The sequence below is a fragment of the Schistocerca americana genome, chromosome 8, assembly GCF_021461395.2.
Source record: "Schistocerca americana isolate TAMUIC-IGC-003095 chromosome 8, iqSchAmer2.1, whole genome shotgun sequence".
Classification (NCBI taxonomy): Eukaryota; Metazoa; Arthropoda; class Insecta; order Orthoptera; family Acrididae; genus Schistocerca; species Schistocerca americana.
The window spans coordinates 506,303,420-506,324,802 of record NC_060126.1 but is presented as its reverse complement, the minus strand read 5'-3'; the positions used below and the strand labels follow the sequence as shown (position 1 = coordinate 506,324,802).

At 41.5% G+C, this 21,383-nt stretch overlaps 1 protein-coding gene across 1 annotated transcript in view; it reads left to right on the top strand.

Moving 5' to 3' along the window:
* The first annotated feature begins 6,065 nt into the window (after positions 1-6,065).
* LOC124544805 (midasin-like) overlaps positions 6,066-21,383 on the top strand; it is a 291,545-nt gene continuing 276,227 nt past the window's right edge. Inside the window, exon 1 of the mRNA XM_047123490.1 lies at positions 6,066-6,190. Coding sequence (XP_046979446.1) covers positions 6,181-6,190 — 10 coding nt within the window. The 5' untranslated portion in view covers positions 6,066-6,180. The remainder of the gene's footprint in view (positions 6,191-21,383) is intronic.

Below are 21,383 nucleotides of genomic sequence, written 5' to 3'. Positions count from 1 at the left end.
TTGTTTGCTGTGTCACTTGAATATCATTTTGCGTTACAGGTTATTTTAAAGCTAATAAGTTTTACTAACCCACAGCAGTTGGTGAGACCGACGTGATCTACAACGATCACAGTTGTTAAATTCGACACACATTTGCACTCCGTACCGTGCCGCGTCACACAAAGTACGGCCGCGTCCACCATGTGGTGCATCTTCCACGTTCCACACCTGATGTACAAAAGATTTTAACTGTGTGTGCCAGTGATCTAGATGCACTAGTGCAGACCACTGACAGAATATCTGAAACGTATTTGTCTGCACGAGTTGCAGCAGTTAGCCCACGACAGCTGGCAAATGGCAACTTTGATGTGCTACGAGCTCAGATCACCGAACTTACCGTACAAGTCACTGCAGTGCTGGCTCAGAACAACAGTTGTCGATCCCATTGCTATCGGTCACCCAGGAAATGCAGTCGCTCACCTTTGGCTACAAAAATATATTGATACCGTCTCCGATTTGAGTTCGAAGCACAGAAATGTAGCCGATTTGGTAAGCAGGGAAGCACAACAGGAGCTCAATGATGAAGGCTACAGACACTACGAATGGCAGTTGTCGGTTGTTTATTACTGACCGAGGTATGAAATTACAGTCCTTAGCAGACACATTTGCTGAGGTAGCAGTCTACTCGTCCATCTGTCTGCAATCTCGTAAGTGTGATGTTTGCCATCTCTTTGCTGCCAGTGGCTTTACAATAGCTGCTGTGGTCTTGCCACATTAGTGTTAAACCTAGGTCTACGACACGAGCTCGAGTGGCATTTTGTCGTGGCAGGCATTACACATCCTATACTGAGAGCAGATTTTTTATCATTTTATGGACTCGTGTCCGACCTCTGGCATCGACACCCGCTTGACATTAGCACTAACTCAGTTAGCAGAGGACTAGAACTTAATGTGCATGATTCTGGGGTCCAAGTGATAACTGGAGATCCCCAGTTTATTGAACTTTTGAACAGCTACCAGGATCGTGTGTCGAACACCCACATTAGGTCCTGTGCAGCACTCCACAGTGCACTACATTTTGATCACATACGGGCCACCTGTTCATGCTCGATGACATCATTTAATGCCACAGAAACTGAAAGTGGTTAAACACGAGTTTGCATCCATGCTCGCACAGGGGATCTGATGTCCATAAGTAATGGTTGAGCATTTCCCCTCCGTGTGGTACCGAAAAATAACAGTGGATAGCATCCTTGTGGAGACTACCAACAGCTAAAAGCAAGAATGATTCCAGACTGGTCTTCTTTGCCACACATCAAGGATTTCACATCCAGTGCATATTCTCTACATAGGATCTCATTAGAGCTTTTTACCAGATACACTTTGCACCAGATGACATTCGCAAGACAGTTGTATGCACGCCTTTCAGATTGTATGAGTTCACCCGCATGCCTTTCGGTCCATGTAGCACTGTTCAGATGTTCCAGAGATTTATGGATGCGACTTGGGTTATTGCTGTGTATGTGGACAGTGTTTTGGTCATCCCACACTCAGAAGCTGAGCACCTGTCACATCTGTGACAACTCTTTACCACCTTTGTGAGCTTAGACTCATTATTAATCCATCCAATTTATCTTTGCGGGTGCAGTTGTTCAGTTTCTTGGCTGTGCCATTAATGCTAAAGGAATTCAGCCATCAAAAGAGAAGATAGATGCAATACTTGATTTTTGACGACCTACGACAATCAGTGTCACAAACTTTGGTCGCCATTTTGTTCGTAACCGCGCCCTACTGGCTGTGGCACTGAACAAATTCATACAAAGCAAACCGTTACCGAAGAATAAACTTCCCTGTAATATAGAAGAGGAAATGGCATTTTTCTGATTTGAAGACTGCCATTACTGAAGCAGCACTCTCGGTGCACACAATACCACGGGCACAGCTTGTACTGATGGCTGACACCTCTGCCTCCACACTCTGTGCTGCACTACAACAGCACGTGGATGGATACTGGGAACCACTAGCCTTCTACAGCAAAAAATTGTGACCTTTGCACCAAAATTGGTGGGACACATTGGAGGGACAGAAGTTTGTTTTGGTAATGGATCACAAGTCACAAATATATGAAACTTCCTGGCAGATTAAAACTGTGTGCCGGACCGAGACTCGAACTCGGGACCTTTGCCTTTCGCGGGCAAGTGCTCTACCAACTGAGCTACCGAAGCACGACTCACGCCTGGTACTCACAGCTTTACTTCTGCCAGTATCTCGTCTCCTACATTCCAAACTTTACAGAAGCTCTCCTGTGAACCTAGCAGAACTAGCACTCCTGAAAGAAAGGATACAGCGGAGACATGGCTTAGCCACAGCCTGGGGGATGTTTCCAGAATGAGATTTTCACTCTGCAGCGGAGTGTGCGCTGATATGAAACTTCCTGGCAGATTAAAACTGTGTGCCCGACCGTGATCGAACACGGGACCTTTGCCTTTCGTGGGCAAGTGCTCTACCAACTGAGCTACCGAAGCACGACTCACGTCCGGTACTCACAGCTTTACTTCTGCCAGTATCTCGTCTCCTACATTCCAAACTTTACAGAAGCTCTCCTGCGAACCTTGCAGAACTAGTACTCCTGAAAGAAAGGATATTGCGGAGACATGGAAACATCCCCCAGGCTGTGGCTAATGTACAGAGAGTGTGTGTGTGTGTGTGTGTGTGTGTGTGTGTGTGTGTGTGTGTGTGTGCGTGCGTGCGTGTGTGCGCGTGCGCGCGCAAGTGAAGATTCCATGCAAGATCATCTGTGGCTCGTTCTGTGATCTGTTTTTACTCTGTTTTGTTCGCTCTGTCACTTGAATGTCATTTTGTGATAGGCGTTATTTTAAAGATAGTAAAGTGAGTTTTGCCAACCCGCAACATTGCATTTGGAGTGGGACAGGAAAGGGTATGACTAGCAGAGCTACAAGGTAATTTCTGCTGTGCACTTTGTGGTGGCTTGTGGAGTATGTACATAGGTGTAAGTGGAGCTGTAGATCCAATTATAAATTTATACCCTTGATACTGTCTGGCTCAAACAATACTGGATGCAGTTTCGTTTCTATCCTGGTGGATTCGAGTTTCTCATTTACTGCGACAAATACAGCATCTCTATTGCCAATTATCCTAGCCTTTCAACATATACTTTGATTTACCCAAAAAACCGTAGTGCTGTTGATTTCGGGTTTTGGCTAGGTTTCTGCCCCCGATATTATGCGAGTGCTACTGCTGTGTAGGCGGCACTTGAAACCCTGGAACTTTGTTGTGCGTATAAAATGATTGGCTCTGGGCATAATCTAAATATGTTTAAGAATGCTGGAACTTCCCATACTGTACCATTACTGTGGCATCGGCCGCCTCCTGACAATGTTGGAAATCTACAAATGTTAGAGAACAGCCTCTTGTGGTATCCTTTTAACAGTTACATTTCATGTAGTAGGTGATACTGTTGTATTCACTACACTTTTTATGATATGTAAATAGGTTTTGGTCACAGCCTTCGACAGAAAAGGAAATAGAAAAACACACACACACACACACACACACACACACACACACACACACACACACACACACACTCTCGTTCACACGACACCTTACGCATAGATGATTGTCATCTCTAACAGCTCAAACCAGATACTTCATGTGGATTATTAATGACACTATAATGCAAATAATTCATTAATAATAAGAGGTCAACACGGTATCTCTTGCAGGCACTCAAGGAGGGATGTTGGCTGCTTGCAGATAATGTGAACCTGTGTTCGCCAGCTGTTCTGGACCGATTAAACGCTTTGATGGAGCCTGGAGGAAAACTTGTAGTTGATGAACTTGGTGTGAATGCTGATGGAAGGGTTGTTTCCATTGAACCGCATTCAAAATTTCGTCTTATTATGACAATGGATCCACATCATGGAGAAATTTCAAGGTATACTGAATTTCATTTTATTTTTGTTTCAGTTTGATGTTGGTTTGTCATATAGTATTTTGATTTGCTTGTATCCTTTATGTGTTTCATATTTGTCTTATAATGTAAGACCTACAAAGGCCAAGTGGTCTGTTGTGACTGACAATTCACAATTTTTCACAAACACAACTTTTATTGATGTAAGTTTACAAGGTCGATGACTGAACATAAAAACGAAGGGTAAATATAATGATGCCAGTAAATCTCCTAATTAAGGCAAACAAAAGTTCACAAAGGTTCATGGTTACACACACACACACACACTAGTAACAGTTCAATTCAGAGACGAAGACGTAATCATCTATGGTTGCAGAACACGAGGTCGGCATCCGACGTGAACTGAACTGCTGGGCTGGTTCTAGCCCCTATATAACTGTCTCCAGCCAGTCAGGTTTTGGCATAGTGATACTTCCTGCAGGCAGTGGCTTAAGATCCCCCTGCAGGAAGTAGTGCTCGGAATGTCTGTTTCCATTATCTTGTACGTAAATAGCTGGTATTTACCATGGTGCTTTCGGTATGCCTAGGGCACAGACAACCTTGTCCTCTGTAGTCTAATATGGGTTGCCAGTCCTCAGGGCTACCTTGTCTCCGGTATAACATGGTCTAGCAGTAAAATACGTGCGTGGAAAGTGAATGGGTGTCAGATCGAATCTTGGCTGAACCTTTTGTATTTTATTATTATTGTCTTCCCATCCTATCATTTAACCTAGCACACACCTCTGTGATGTGGAGATTCGCCAGAATCAAAATGTTGTTCGGATTCCACGTTACACTATAGTTCTCCTTTCCCCTGTTGCACAACTGGCTAGTGATGTGCAAGTTGTCTAACCAATGTCCAGTTGTTCTAGACCAATTGCGTAGCGAAAAACTTTTTGAATCCAGAATTTCTGGTTTTCAATTTTTTATGCAAAAAGTAAAACATTTTTTGAAAAACTGCTTCAGCATGGAATGCAGCTTCACTTTGGCGAAGAGTTCTCGGGCTTCCAGCCGGGTGGCGATGTCTTCAAACTGCGACGTTTCGACGAGTATGTCACTTGTCGAAACGTCGCAGTTTGAAGACATCGCCACCCGGCTGGAAGCCCGAGAACTCTTCGCCAGCTGTATACGCCGGGAAAGCATACATTCACAGCTTCACTTTGTTTACATAAAGTAAGTTTTTCAACAGCAGAGCAGATGACTGAGCTTTCAGCGTTGTGTGAATGAAAAGTAGATGCGAATGTGATTCTTTGCGTATTAGGACATCAAAGTTTGCCATAAAAAATATGACAAAGGATTGCAGCAATGAATCTCAACACTGAATGAGTGTGTACTAAGCTTTACAATGGGAGTGTCATGATCGGCTTCATATTTGCATCAGACTTCTTTTGTGGGCTTCAGGTAGGATCCATTCAGCCAGCCTCTAATAGATGATATTCTACAAACTGAAATATATATCCAAGCGCACACACACATTTACACCCATGATTTGCATAGAATATTTACATTGGTAATAAACAGATTGATTATATCATGATGTGTTCCCATAATTGCCAGGAAGTGTCACTCAGACATTCATGCCTCCTGAGAACTTTCCTGGAGTGCTCTGCTTAAGTTGTTTAAGTTATATCAAAGTGATTATATTCAGTTAACTAATGTTGTTCTCTGAATTTCCTACATAGCTCTATGCAGTGTCTCGTAAAGAAAATTACTACTACGCCAGACAGGGCATGCAGCTATAGATACTTTGTGCTGCCTTTGCGAAGCTGAGGTGGACTGCTAGATATTTTATAAATAACTGATCCTAATTGATTTCATCAGCGACTTTAAATAAACAACACACAATTAAATTAAAAATGTTAACTAATCTTTCATTCATGTCTACCATTTGTGTCATCTTTTTACCAGGCTGTTTGGCTGTTGATTGCTTACAGTTTGCTCAGAAATATTGATGAACTACAGGAAACATTAGTGATATCAGTTAGCTAATCCCTATGTTTCTTGAGTTTTGTTTAATGTCCTAAAAGGATTCTCTTACATTGAATTTTATTTATTTATTTATTTATTTATTTGCTTTTAGGGCAATGAGAAACCGTGGTGTGGAAATATTTATACAAACAGAAGAGGATTTTAGGAACTTAGATGAATTGTCAATTCTTTTTAGATGTGGAATAAAAAATTATCACCACCAAAGTGCATTATTGGATGTTCATCATGCTGTCTGTAGCATGCTTGGAGGTAAAGTACAGCCATTATAATATTAATATTGCTACTACTGATACATTTATATATTTTGTGAGGGTTATAATTATATTATTGGATATTTTCTTGAAATGTGTTTGCAATACATTATGATGTAATGTTGGGATCTCGGAGGTTTGAATTCTTTTCATCCTCGTGCCTATTACAATTAACTTCACTAATATCCAGAAGTAACAGAATTATATTTTAACAAATTGTTTATAGCAGAGTACCTTGATTCAGATCAGTGTCGGCTAGAATATGTAATTGTTGGTAAAACTGCCATCTTGAATTGTATGTTCCCGATTTCATGCTACCTTCCGAAATAATTTTCCCCATTACATATGTATTCACATGTGATTACTGTATATCATTTATGGCTGAAGGACATTTGCAGGCCCAAATTCATAGAACAGTGTGACATAATTTTCTCTCTTCTTACATAGTTTATAAAAAGAATCACACAGTGTATTGATCGGTAAAGCTGAAGGCCTCCCTAAGATATACTGAAAAATATTTTACATGAGGGAAGAAGTATTTGAGAACTGGAGCTTGTTGTTGAAATGGATGGTGGATTAGTAGGGGGTTTGTAGGAATTTAACATAGCAATGGAGTAATAATGAATTAAGTTTAAAAATATCTCATTGTGCATTGGAGTAGGGAATGTTGAATCCCCACTTGTTGGACAGTTATATAACCATTGTCCATAAATCTGTTCTGGCAACTGGAAATTGGACCTGCATTCGTGCTCATGAAACCATGAATATATATTCATCGCCAACAAGTGAAAGGCTCACAGTAAATGTACTTGCTTGGCCTCATAGATGATATACATGGTGCTTCCTTTAGTACGCTAATTGATCATACTGAGGAGGTTTAGTTAGCTCACATTTAACAAGAATGATGAGTCTTCAGATAAGTCAAGGTTGTCATTAAATAACCATTTATCATTACCACAGTATTGCCAGATTCATCAACAAAAATTTTTTCTTGAAAAATCCAGAATAGAATGACGACAACATTATGAAAAGGATAGATTGCTACTGACCATATAGGGAAGATGTTCAGTCACAGAGAGGCACAACAAAAAAGGGAAGGTAAAATGCTGCCTGTGAGAGCATGTAGGGGCGTGGTAGGGCAAGGGTACGGCAGCTGGATGAAGTCAGGAGGTTAATCAGGGAGAGGGGAGGTTGGCAGGTGGGTGAGGTAGGGGAGGGGAGGGAAAGAGAGGAGGGGGGGAAAACCCACTGTGGGTGAGTTGGTGGAATAGATGGCTGTGAAGTGTGGGAGTGGGAATAAGGAAGGGTATAGTTGAGTGAGAACAGGGACTAACAAAGGTTGAGGTCCCAGGGGGGTTTCAGGAATGTAGGATATATCGCAGGGAGAATTCCCACCTGTTCAGTTCCAAAAAGCTGGTGTTAGTAGGAAGGATCCAGATGGCATAGGCTGCAAAGCAGTCACTGAAGTGAAGGACATTGTGTTGAGTAGCATGCTCAGCAACTGGGTGGTCCAGCCGTCTCTTGGTGACACATTTTTTTGGTGGCTATTCATGCGGACAGACAGATTGTTGGTTTTCATGCCCACAGCCCCACCTTTTATGGGATAGATGATGCTTGTGAACTGACAGGACTAGGTGGAGGGGTGGGGTGGGGTGGAGTGGGGGGAGATGTTTGGGGCAGGTCTTGCATCTAGATCTATTACATATTGTGGGGATATGAGCCGCATGGCATGGGGTTGGGAGAAGGGGTAGAGTAGGGATGGACAAGGATATTGCATAGATTAAGTGGGAGGGGTAGTGGGTAAGATATTCCACATTTCACTGCACAAGAAGAGGTAGTTGAAACTGTGGCGGAGAATGGAGAATGTGATTCAGTTGCTCCAGTCCTCGGTGACAATGGAATGTGTCAAAGCATCAATAAATGATCTTGGAGGGTGTATAGCGTGAGCAAAATAGTGCAATACTTTTTCCCCCCAATTTTTCTTTTAAGGATAAAACACACCCCGAAAGGTAATTTGGCATTTTAGTTTTATAAGGAATGCCTTTTAAACAGGGGCACATAAAAAATGTTTTTCATATAAAAATTCCTATGTAATTAATGTTCTTGAAAACTGTTTAATCAACTTTTGTAATCCAGAATGAGATTTTCACTCTGCAGCAGAGTGTGCGCTGATATGAAACTTCCTGGCAGATTAAAACTGTGTGCCCGACCGAGACTCGAACTCGGGACCTTTGCCTTTCGCAGCCAAGTGCTCTACCACCTGAGCTACCGAAGCACGACTCACGCCCGGTACTCACAGCTTCTGCACAGTTCTGCAAGGTTTGCAGGAGAGCTTCTGTAAAGTTTGGAAGGTAGGAGACGAGGTACTGGCAGAAGTAAAGCTGTGAGTACCGGGCGTGAGTCGTGCTTCGGTAGCTCAGTTGGTAGAGCACTTGCCCGCGAAAGGCAAAGGTCCCGAGTTCGAGTCTGTCAGGCACACAGTTTTAATCTGCCAGGAAGTTTCAACTTTTGTAATAATTTGAAATTTTAAAAAATACCACACCACCATTTATTTGTTTTGAAAACTGAAAACTTTGGTTACAACTCAAATTAAAGAAGCTTTCAAGGCACTTTCATCCCTGGGTAATAAAGCTTGTTTCTGAAATAACATTTTTGGAAAATAAACTATATACAGTGTGCTGTCGGAGTATTTTCAACATGGTTAATTCATTACAATTCTAATTATTTATTTTACTTGTATATGTTGTTTGGTTTAAATTGTTATTTTATGTTTTACATTGTTTTTTCCTTTTTCACAGAATATACAGGATGGGCAAAACAATATAAAATAAAATTCAACACAGTTTCAAATTGTCACAGGTGATCCTCTAAACAACCCTATTTGAGTCAGGCATATTTCAGTAGATTGGTAAAGCCTTGGCAAAGGGCATTGATTATGTACTTGTGACTGCAACTTCATTGTATTGTTTCTGAAGTGGAGATTGACGTCATAATCATTCAGTAGAACTAGATCTGAAAATCTTCTCAAAAGGTTCTTCCAACATTGAAACCCGTATACATTCCATGGCTCTACCTGTGCCATCATCAAGCATATTGGGGTCACCAGAGGGACAATATTCAAAACTAGGAGGGAAGGGGGCAGGAAATTTGGACCAAGAGTCCTTGTGACAGTATAATATTTGATAGAGTTTTTAACGCTTTCTTGACCCTATTTAACCATAGTATTCCCATAAAGAAAATAAAAATAACGCACAGCAGCCACAAATCCAGATCTCAAAACAGACAAAATATGTGGTACACGAAACAGCTGACAGATCTAAAAAAACAAGTTTTGTTACTGTACAAACATATACAGTAGTATGAAGTCAGACTATGCCAAATCAGCCTATGTGGAATGCACGAATGAATACAAAAAAGCCAAGAAAACCTACAATGCTAACAGCATACATAATTCCACCAATAAATGCAAAACTGCTTGGAAAGTAATTAACAGTGGTGCCACAGATACTAAAAAAGACAAAATTAATATCCCACCTCAAACACTCAATGAGTTTTTTTATTAATTCAGTGAAAGAAATAGGAGATACAGTTATCAAACCAGACATTAGTGCATCAGAGTTACTGTCTAAAAATTGGGGTAGACAGTCACTAAACACAAGCATGCTAACTTTCTCCGAAGTATTGCCTAGATTTGTACAAGGGGTCATAAAGCAACTGAAACCATCTGATAACTTAGATATATATGACATATCATGCAACCTGCTGAATAAAGTGTGTGATTGCATTCTGTACCCTTTAACCCATTGCATAAACAGTGCTTACTTGAGGGAAATTTTCCTGATGAATTAAAACTGTCTAGGATCGTCCCAGTACACAAAAAGGGAGATAAAGACTCTCCATCTAGTTACAGGCCTATTTCAATAGTACCCGCATTCTCCAAGGTAATAAAATGTATCATGTACCAACAATTATCATGTCACTCTGAGAACCTAGGAATAATTAATGTTACACAATATGGGTTTAGGAAGAATCTGTCGACCATTGATGCGATCGACACAGTAGTCAGTTACATCCTCAAAGTTTTTGAGGACAAAGGCTTTGCTCAGGTCTCTTTCTGTGAACTAAGCAAGGCCTTCGACTGTGTTGAGCACACACCGCTACTTGAGAAACTAAAATCTTATGGCATCGAAGGAAACAGTCTCAGACTATTAAAAGCTTATCTCAGTAACTGTAAACAGGTAGTTTGTGTTTGGTAAGGAAATGTCAAACATAGAATATGTTAAAGTAGGTGTGCCTCAGGGATCTGTACTGGGCCCCTTCCTGTTTCTGATAATTATCAATGACATCCCCTCCTTTATTAGATCCACCACTGTATTGTGCACAGATGATATGACTTTTATACATAGCAGTAACAATCTTAAAACCTGTGCTGAAAATACACTCACTCACGCAGCATATTGGTTCAGAGCAAATGATTTCTTGCTAAATGAAAATAAAACTCACCAGATAATCTTCACTCTAAGAGACAAGCCACTATCTGATTACCCTAGTTCTGTTAAATTCTTGGGAGTTTTTTTAGATGAAAAGTTATTGTGGGGCCAACATGTAAACTATATTAGTAGTAAGCTATCTCGAGTAATTTATTTATTAAGACAACTCAGAAATTGTCTACCTGAAACATATGTCAGATCATCTTATTTTGCATTTTTCCAAAGTTTACTATCCTATGGCATTATCTTATGGGGTAATTGTAGTCATATACATGACGTCCTATTATTGCTGCAGAAAGCCATTAGGATAATTACAAATTCTTCACATAAGGCTCACTGCAAACCCTTATTTCCTGAACAAAAAATTATGACAGTAATAAACCTCTATATATACACTGTCTTAATCAATATGAAGAAGAACCTACAACATGTGAAACTTGGAGAAAATGTACATTGTTACAATACAAGAAGCATCAAACACATATACAGGCCTTACCACAGATTATCAAAATCAATAAATAGCTACGAAGTCACAGGGCATAAACTAATTTAATAAGCTGCTACATGCTATACAGGATCTTCCTGAACATACATTCAAAGAGAGACTGCATGAATAGTTAATTGCCCACCCGTTCTATGACATCAATGAATTCTTCATCTGTAAAATGCAGTAATCCAATAGATGACCCACTGTACATTTATTGTAATATAAGCTAAAATATTTCAGTAGTCAATACATTATCACACTGTATTGTATCTTCATTTGACGTTGTCAATTGCTGTAATGGCCTAAAGACAATAAAATATATATTATTATTATTATTATCTGGTAAGCAAACATGTGACCGTGTTGAAAGATGTTTTGTTTTCCAGTGAGGTCAGTATGAAAGAACCCTTTAGAGCATCAATTAATAAAATATGTGTATATGGAGTGGTAAAAAAAGAATGTAAAACATAAAACAACAATTTAAAACATACAACAAGTGTAATATAAGAATGTTGAAAATACTCTGACAGCAAATTGTGTGCAGCTTATTTTCTAAAAATAGCATTTCAGAAGCTATATTACCAGCGATGAATGTGGCTTGAAAGCTTTTTAAATTTATGTTGTAAAACTCAGTGTGGCCTCAGCTGGCAGAGGCTTTGGTCGGTATGTGTGTGTGTGTGTGTGTGTGTGTGTGTGTGTGTGTGTGTGATCTATTTTTGACAAAATTCTTGTTGGTGGAAAGTTTATTTTGCGACAGTCTTTGTGTTGTTCCTCTCTGCGACTCAGCATCTTCGTTATATGGTTAGTAGCAACTGTCCTACTTATAATACAGGGTGTCCCAAAAAGAATGACCCAATTTTAATTTGTAATAATATTTAGACAAATCTCACTAGGTAACTGAAACAGTGCTAGATGTAATCAGCAGGGTCTAGAGTTTCAGAAAAAATCCGCTAGATGTTGCTATGAGTGCTGACCTGGAGCGTGCAGCCAGTCTCGCGCAATATGGCGTCAACATAACAGCAGGCATATTGTGTTACTGAATTTAGTCATACTCAATCAGTGATCGCAGTTCAGCAGGTGTTTCATATTCAATTTCCTGCTAAACCACCGTCACCAAAGAACATTCAACAGTGGTATAAACAGTTTGAAGAAACAGGGTGCCTCTGTAAAGGCAAAAGTCCTGGCCGGCCACGAGTTCCTGAAAAAATTGTGGAACAAATCCGCCGAGCATTTGAGTGGATGTCATCCATGCAACCAATGGAGGACATATTGAACATTTATGATGGGTTTTTATAAACTTCTGCCTTTTATGAGTAATTTAGTATGCAATTTGTTGGTGTTAAGCCCTTCTTCCTAATAAATAATTCTATTTAAAATTGGGTCATTCTTTTTGGGACACCCTATATTGTTACATTCCATCCTGGATTTTTCAAGAATATTAATTACATATGAACTTTTGTACAAAAAACATTTTTATATATCATTGTTTCAAAGATATTTCCTCCAAACCTAAAATGCCACATTAAATTTCAGGGTATTTTTTACCCCTTTAAGACTGAAATTGGGCACAAACAAAAAATATGTATTGCACTATTTTGCTCATCTACACCCCTGCCTAGTTTCATCAAGATCATTTATTAACACATTGGAATATTCCCTTGTGAGTCACGAGGGGACTACTGCTTTGTGGCTCTATGGTGGGGCTCTGGGAGGTGATGAATGACTGGAGGGGTAAGGCACAGGAGGTGTGTGTGTGTGTGTGTGTGTGTGTGTGTGTGTGTGTGTGTGTGTGTGTGTGTACAACATTGAGACAGTAATTTCTTTCTGTGAAGGCCTCAGTGAGACCCTTGGTATATTGGGAGAGGGACTGATTGTTAGTACAGATGCAACGACCTTGGGTGGCTAGGTTCTATGGAAAGGATGTCTTGGAGTGGAATGTGTGGCAGCTTTTTAAATGGAGGTGTTGCTGGTGGTTGGTAGGTTTGTTACTGACAGAGGTACTGATGTACCCATCTTTGAGGTGGTCAGCATAGAGGAAGTTGTGTTGAGAAGTGCCACATGAAGCGAATGGCAGAGAAAGTGTTGAGTTTCTGGAGAAATGTGTATAGGATGTCCTCATCCTTGGGCCAGATTATGAAGGTGTCAGTGGTGAATCTGAACCAGGTGAGCAGTTTGGGATTTTGGGAGGTTAGGGAGAATTCCTCTGGAAGGCCCATGAATAGGTTGGCTTAGGATGGTGACAAGCAGGTGCCCATTGCTGTATTACAGCTTTGCTTGTAGGTGATGCCATCATAGGTGAATTAGTTGTGGGTGAGGATATAATTGGTCGTGGCGATTAAGGAGGAGGATTTAGGTTTCTATTGAGTTGGACATTGGGAAATGTAGTATTCAGGAAGAGCAAGGCCATAGGCATTAGGGATATTTGTGTAAAGGTCGCCATGTGGTAAAGGAATAAGAACTGTGGAGAGTTGCTTGAGGAAATGATTGGTTTCTATACACAGGAGGGTAGGTTCAGATAGTAAGCAGATTTTCTCTCAGTGGGGTCACATTAACTGGTCCTAAATGGGGTATCTTGGGTGGCTGGGTTTGTGGTCTTCAGGGAGAGTATAGAAGTGAGGAGTGTGGGGAATGATGGGGTGAGGATGAGAGAGAGAAAGAGATATATATATATAGAGAGATGGGGGGAGGTTTGGGGGGGGGGGGGGCTATGGATTTGAGGAGAGACTAGAGATCCTGTTGGATTTATGGATTGGTATTACTGTTGCAGGAGTTTATACGACGATGAATCTGACAGAGAGCTGGTGGAGTCTTTCCACCAGGTAATCCCTATTGTTAAAAACCACAATGGTGGATCCTTTGTTGACAGGTAGGAGTGTAAGATTGGGATCAATTTTTAGATGGTGGATTGCAGTTCTTTCTGCGTACATAAGGTTAGCTTCCGTGTTGAGGGATTTGGGGAATTATGGTGAGGCAAGGTTTGAGGTTAAGAAATTCTGTAATGTTAACAGGGATTGATTTGGCGGCAGTGGGGGTGGATGGAGGAGTAAACTGAGTCAGGCAGCGTTCAACATTGGTTTTGGGTTGAGTCTGATTGGTAGGGTTGGTGCAACCACTGTGCTGTGTTCTATGTGGGCACGACTACCAACAAGCTGTATGCCCGCACGAATGGCCACCGACAAACTGTGGGCAAGAGGCAGCTGGACCACCCAGTTGCTGAGCATGTTGCCCACCATGTTGCCCACCACAGCATTCTTTGGTTCAGTGATTGCTTTACATCATGAGCCATCTGGATCCTCCCTACCAACACCATCTTTTCTGGATTGTGTGGATGAGAACTCTCACTGCAATATATCCTTCATTTCCATAATCCCCCCGACGTCAACACGTCGACCTTTGTCAGTCCTTGTTGTCACCCACAATCCCCTTCCCTGCTACCACCTCTGCACTAGACAGCTTTCTGTTCTCACCAATGCACCCAGTAATCTTTTTTCCCCTTATCTCCTTTTCTGTTCCCCCAAACTAACATCCCGACTGCACCTAGCTGCTCTACCCTGTTCCCACCACCTCCCAGCACACTCCTACAAGCAGCATTACACACTTCTTATTCCCACCACTCACTCATAGATTTCTTCTCCCATCAGACAAAGGTGCTCACAGTCCAACTTCTTTGGCCAGAGACAGTAGTCTTGTGTGTGTGTGTGTGTGTGTGTGTGTGTGTGTTTTGTAAGAAGGCACTTTGGCCAAAAGCTCGCATGTGTAGTAGTCTTTCATTGTACTTGTCTGTGACTCAATATGTCCTCTGGTGAGCAGCAATATATCATTTTCTTAATATTGTCAAAATTAGTTCTTGAGCAGTTATTAAACCATTTTAAAAACTCTTCTATTATTGCTTTTAAAAAAGCCGAATATGCTCCTGTGTGAAAGGCTGTGACAGAAAAGTGTGGAACCAGCTCTCACAGTCCTCATTCCGCCTTTCTCACCAAAAGGTTTGGTGTGTGAACGTATTCACACACTTATAACACAGAACATTCTTAATAGTTTTACCCATTCTCTCTCTGTAATGAATCATTGATACCCATCTAGTCCCTCTCACTGCCGCTGTCTGTGTATATCTCTTCTCCACTGCCTCCTTCTTCTCCCATTAGTGCTCTCTCTCTCTCTCTCTCTCTCTCTCTCTCTCTCTTTCCATCTGTCTGTCTGTCTGTCTGTCTGTGTGTCCCACTCTCACTGTATCATATATGTCTCTCGCTCTTCCTTATCACTGCCAGCTTCTCTGCCACTTTCACTGTCTCTCTCTCTCTCTGTACCACTCCAATTGTCTTTGTCCCGTTCTTTTTCTTTCTCACCGCCACTGTCTCTTCCTTTATCACTTGCTGTCAGGTGTCCTTGTCTTCACCCACCATTATCTCCTCTCAACACCTGGAATTGGGGATGCTTTGCTTAGGCTTTTGATTCCTAGACCAGGAAACTTAAACATGTGGGCATTAGAGGTGGGGAGAAAGTGGGCAATTTTTTTTGTGTTAGAGCTTGCCAGTCTCGGAGGGTTGGGCCCCTCGAGCTTATGTAAGGTCTCTGTTCACCTCTCGTTTTCATTTCCACTGTCTTGTCTCTCTCTTTACTCCCAATGCTACAATATCCATCCATCTCTCTCTCTCTCTCTCTCTCTCTCTCTCTCTCTCTCTCTCTCTCTCTCTCTCTCTTTTACTGCCACTTTCTCACCCCCACTATCAGTGTCTCCTCACTCTTTCTCTCCAACTGGCACTGCCTCCTCTCTTCCACTGTCACAGTGTCTCTGCTACTGTCTATCAGCATAAAAAAGCGTGAATATGGTTGCTTGCTGATATTTTTGATGAGAAAGGTGGAATGAGGATTGAGGCAGCTGATTCTCCACTTTTCTGTCAGAGTCTCTTAAAGAGGAACATACTCACCATTTTTGTGCTCTGACAGGATCTATTTTCCCTTCTTTTTCCCTGTTACAACAGGGTGTGCTGTTTATATACACTGAAGCACCATAGAAATTGGTATAGGCATGCGTATTCAAATATAGAGACATATAAACAGGCAGAATACAGTGCTGCTGTCGCCAACACCTATACAAGAAAAGTGTCCGAGGCACTTGTTAGATCTGTTATTGCTGCTACGATGGCAGGTTGTTGTTTGTTGTTATGGTCTTACAGTCCTGAGACTGGTTTGATGCAGCTCTCCATGCTACTCTATCCTGTGCAAGTTTCTTCATCGCCCAGTACCTACTGCAACCTACATCCTTCTGAATCTGCTTAGTGTATTCATCTCTTGGTCTCCCTCTACGATTTTTACCCTCCACGCTGCCCTCCAATGCTAAATTTGTGATCCCTTGATGCCTCAAAACATGTCGTACCAACCGATCCCTTCTTCTAGTTAAGTTGTGCCACAAACTTCTCTTCTCCCCAATCCTATTCAATACGTCCTCATTAGTTACGTGATCTACCCACCTTATCTTCAGCATTCTTCTGTAGCACCACATTTCGAAAGCTTCTACTCTCTTCTTGTCCAAACTGGTTATCGTCCATGTTTCACTTCCATACATGGCTACACTCCATACAAATACTTTCAGAAACGACTTCCTGACACTTAAATCTATACTCGATGTTAACAATTTTAACTTCTTCAGAAACGATTTCCTTGCCATTGCCAGTCTACATTTTATATCCTCTCTACTTCGGCCATCATCAGTTATTTTACTCCCTAAATAGCAAAACTCCTTTACTACTTTAAGTGTCTCATTTCCTAATCTAATTCCCTCAGCATCACCCAATTTAATTTGACTACATTCCATTATCCTCGTTTTGCTTTTGTTGATGTTCATCTTATATCCTCCTTTCAAGACACTGTCCATTCCGTTCATCTGCTCTTCCAAGCCCTTTGCTGTCTCTGACAGGATTACAATGTCATCGGCAAACCTCAAAGTTTTTACTTCTTCTCCATGAAATTTAATACCTAATCCGAATTTTTCTTTTGTTTCCTTTACTGCTTGCTCAATATACAGATTGAATAACATCGGGGAGAGGTTACAACCCTGTCTCGCTCCTTTCCCAACCACTGCTTCCCCTTCATGCCCCTCGACTCTTATAACTGCCATCTGCTTTCTGTACAAATTGTAAATAGCCTTTCGCTCCCTGTATTTTACCCCTGCCACCTTCAGAATTTGAAAGAGAGTATTCCAGTTAACGTTGTCAAAAGCTTTCTCTAAGTCTACAAATGCTAGAAATGTAGGTTTGCCTTTTCTTAATCTTTCTTCTAAGATAAGTCGTAAGGTTAGTATTGCCTCACGTGTTCCAACATTTCTACGGAATCCAAACTGATCTTCCCCGAGGTCCGCTTCTACCAGTTTTTCCATTCGTCTGTAAAGAATTCGCGTTAGTATTTTGCAGCTGTGACTTATTAAACTGATAGTTCGGTAATTTTCACGTCTGTCAGCACCTGCTTTCTTTGGGATTGGAATTATTATATTCTTCTTGAAGTCTGTGGGTATTTCGCCTGTCTCATACATCTTGCTCACCAGATGGTAGTTTTGTCATGACTGGTTCTCCCAAGGATGTTAGTAGTACTAATGGAATGTTGTCTACTTCCGGGGCCTTATTTCGACTCAGGTCTTTCAGTGCTCTGTCAAACTCTTCACGCAGTATCTTATCTCCCATTTCATCTTCCTCTACATCCTCTTCCATTTCCATAATATTGTCCTTAAGTACATCGCCCTTGTATAAACCCTCTGTATACTCCTTCCACCTTTCTGCCTTCCCTTCTTTGCTTAGAACTGGGTTGCCATATGAGCTCTTGATATTCATACAAGTGGTTCTCTTCTCTCCAAAGGTCTCTTTAATTTTCCTGTAGGCAGTATCTATCTTACCCCTAGTGAGACAAGCCTCTACGTCCTTACATTTGTCCTCTAGCCATCCCTGCTTAGCCATTTTGCGCTTACTGTCGATCTCATTTTTGGGACGTTTGTATTCCTTTTTGCCTGCTTCATTTACTGCATTTTTATATTTTCTCCTTTCATCAATTAAATTCAATATTTCTTCTGTTACCCAAGGATTTCTATTAACTCTCGTCTTTTTACCTACTTGATCCTCTGCTGCCTTCACTACTTCATCCCTCAGAGCTACCCATTCTTCTTCTACTGTATTTCTTTCCCCCATTCCTGTCAATTGTTCCCTTATGCTCTCCCTGAAACTCTGTACAACCTCTGGTTTAGTCAGTTTATCCAGGTCCCATCTCCTTAAATTCCCACCTTTTTGCAGTTTCTTCAGTTTCAATCTGCAGTTCATAACCAATAGATTGTGGTCAGAATCCACATCTGCCCCTGGAAATGTCTTACAATTTAAAACCTGGTTCCTAAATCTCTGTCTTACCATTATATAATCTATCTGATACCTTTTAGTATCTCCAGGCTTCTTCCAGGTATACAACCTTCTTTTATGATTCTTGAACCAAGTGTTAGCTATGATCAAGTTATGCTCAGTGCAAAATTCTACAAGGCGGCTTCCTCTTTCATTTGTTCCCCCCAATCCATATTCACCTACTATGTTTCCTTCTCTCCCTTTTCCTACTGACGAATTCCAGTCACCCATGACTATTAAATTTTCGTCTCCCTTCACTACCTGAATAATTTCTTTTATCTCGTCATACATTTCATCAATTTCTTCATCATCTGCAGAGCTAGTTGGCATATAAACTTGTACTACTGTAGTAGGCATGGGCTTTGTGTCTATCTTGGCCACAGTAATGCGTTCACTATGCTGTTTGTAGTAGCTAACCCGCACTCCTATTTTTTTATTCATTATTAAACCTACACCTGCATTACCCCTATTTGATTTTGTATTTATAACCCTGTAATCACCTGACCAAAAGTCTTGTTCCTCCTGCCACCAAACTTCACTAATTCCCACTATATCTAACTTTAACCTATCCATTTCCCTTTTTAAATTTTCTAACCTACCTGCCCAATTAAGGGATCTGACATTCCACGCTCCGATTCGTAGAACGCCAGTTTTCTTTCTCCTGATAATGACGTCCTCTTGAGTAGTCTCCGTCCGGAGATCCGAATGGGGGACTATTTTACCTCCGGAATATTTTACCCAAGAGGACGCCATCATCATTTAATCATACAGTAAAGCTGCATGTCCTCGGGAAAATTTACGGCTGTAGTTTCCCCTTGCTTTCAGCCGTTTGCAGTACCAGCACAGCAAGGCCGTTTTGGTTAATGTTACAAGGCCAGATCAGTCAATCATCCAGACTGTTGCCCCTGCAACTACTGAAAAGGTTGCTGCCCCTCTTCAGGAACGACATGTTTGTCTGGCCTCTCAACAGATACCCCTCCGTTGTGGTTGCACCTACGGTACGGCCATCTGTATCGCTGAGGCACGCAAGCCTCCCCACCAACGGCAAGGTCCATGGTTCATGGTGGATGGCAGGTAATCAAGATTTAAAGTGAGTTTGAACTTGGTGTTATAGTCAGTGCACGAGCGATGGGACGCAGCAGCTCCGAGGTAGCGATGAAGTGGATATTGTCCCATACAACCATTTCATGAGTGTACTGTGAATATTGGGAATCCAGTAAAAACATCAAATCTCTGACATCGCTGTGGCTGGAAAAAGATCCTGCAAGATCTGGCCCGATGATGACTGAGAGAATTGTTCAATGTGACAGAAGTGCAACCATTCCACAAACTGCTGCAGACTTCAGTGCTGGGCCATCAACTAGTGTCAGTGTGTAAACCATTCAGTGAAACAAAATAGATATGGGCTTTCGGAGCTGAAGGCCCACGCGTGTACCCTTGATGACTGCATGACACACAGCTTTACACCTCGCCTGGGCCAGTCAACACCGACATTGGACTGTTGATGACTGGAAACATGTTGCCTGGTCGGTCGTGTTTCGTTTCATGTTGTATCAAGCGAATGGACGTGTATGGGTATGGAGACAGCCTCATGAATCCATGGACCCTGCATTTCACAAAGGACTGTTCATGCTGGTGGAGGCTCTGTAATGATGTGGGGTGTGTGCAAATGGGATCCGTAATACGTCTAGATACAACTCTGATAGGTGACGCTTACATAAGCATCCTGTCTGATCACCTGCATCCATTCATGTCCATTGTGCATTCCAACGGACTTGGTCAGTTCCTGCAGGACAATGTGATACCCCACATATCCAGAATTGCTACAGAGTGGCTCCAGGAACACTCTTCTGACTTTAAACAGTTCTTTCCAGACATGAACAATATTTAGCATATCAGGGACACGCTGCAACATGCTGTTTAGAAGAGATCTCCACCCCCTTGTACTCTTATGGATTTATGGACAGCCCTGCAAGATTCGTGGAGTCAATTCCCTCCAGCACTGCATCAGACATTAGTCCAATCCACACCACGTCATGTTGCGGCACTTCTGCGTGCTCGCAGGGGCCCTACACAATATAGGCAGGAGTACCAGTTTCTTTGGTTCTTCAGTGTATTTAAGTAAAACAAATTCTGTAGGTAAGTAAAATTCATATACATCGATACTCTGCAAATCAAATTTAAGTGCCTGGCAGAGGGTTCACGAACCACCTTCACAATTCTCTATTATTCCAATGTCGTATAGTGCGTGGAAAGAATGAACACCCATATCCTTCCGTACGAGCTCTGATTTCCCTTATATTATCGTGGTGATCGTTTCTCCCTATGTAGGTCAGTGTCAACAAAATAGTTTCACATTCGGAGGAGAAAGTTGGTGATTGGAATTTCGTGAGAAGATTCCGTCACAACGAAAAACGTCTTTGTTGTAATGAAGTCCATCCCAAATCCTGTATCATTTCAGCGACACACTCTCCTCTATTTCGCGATAATACAAAACGTGCTGCCCTTCTTTGAACTTCTCGATGTACTCCATCAGTCCCATCTGGTAAGGATCCCACCCGCGCAGCAGCATTCTAAAAGACGAAGGACAAGAGTAGTGTAGGCAGTTTCCTTAGTAAATCTGTTACATTTTCTAAGTGTCCTGCCAATAAAACGCAGTCTTTGGTCAGCATTGTCTACAACATTTTCTGTGTGTTCCTTCCAATTTAAGTTGTGCCTAACTGAAATTCGTCTGTATTTAGTTGAATTTACGGGCTTTAGATTTGACTGATTTATCGTGTACCCGAAGTTTAATGGATTGCTTTTAGCACTCATGTGGATGACCTCACACTTCTCGTT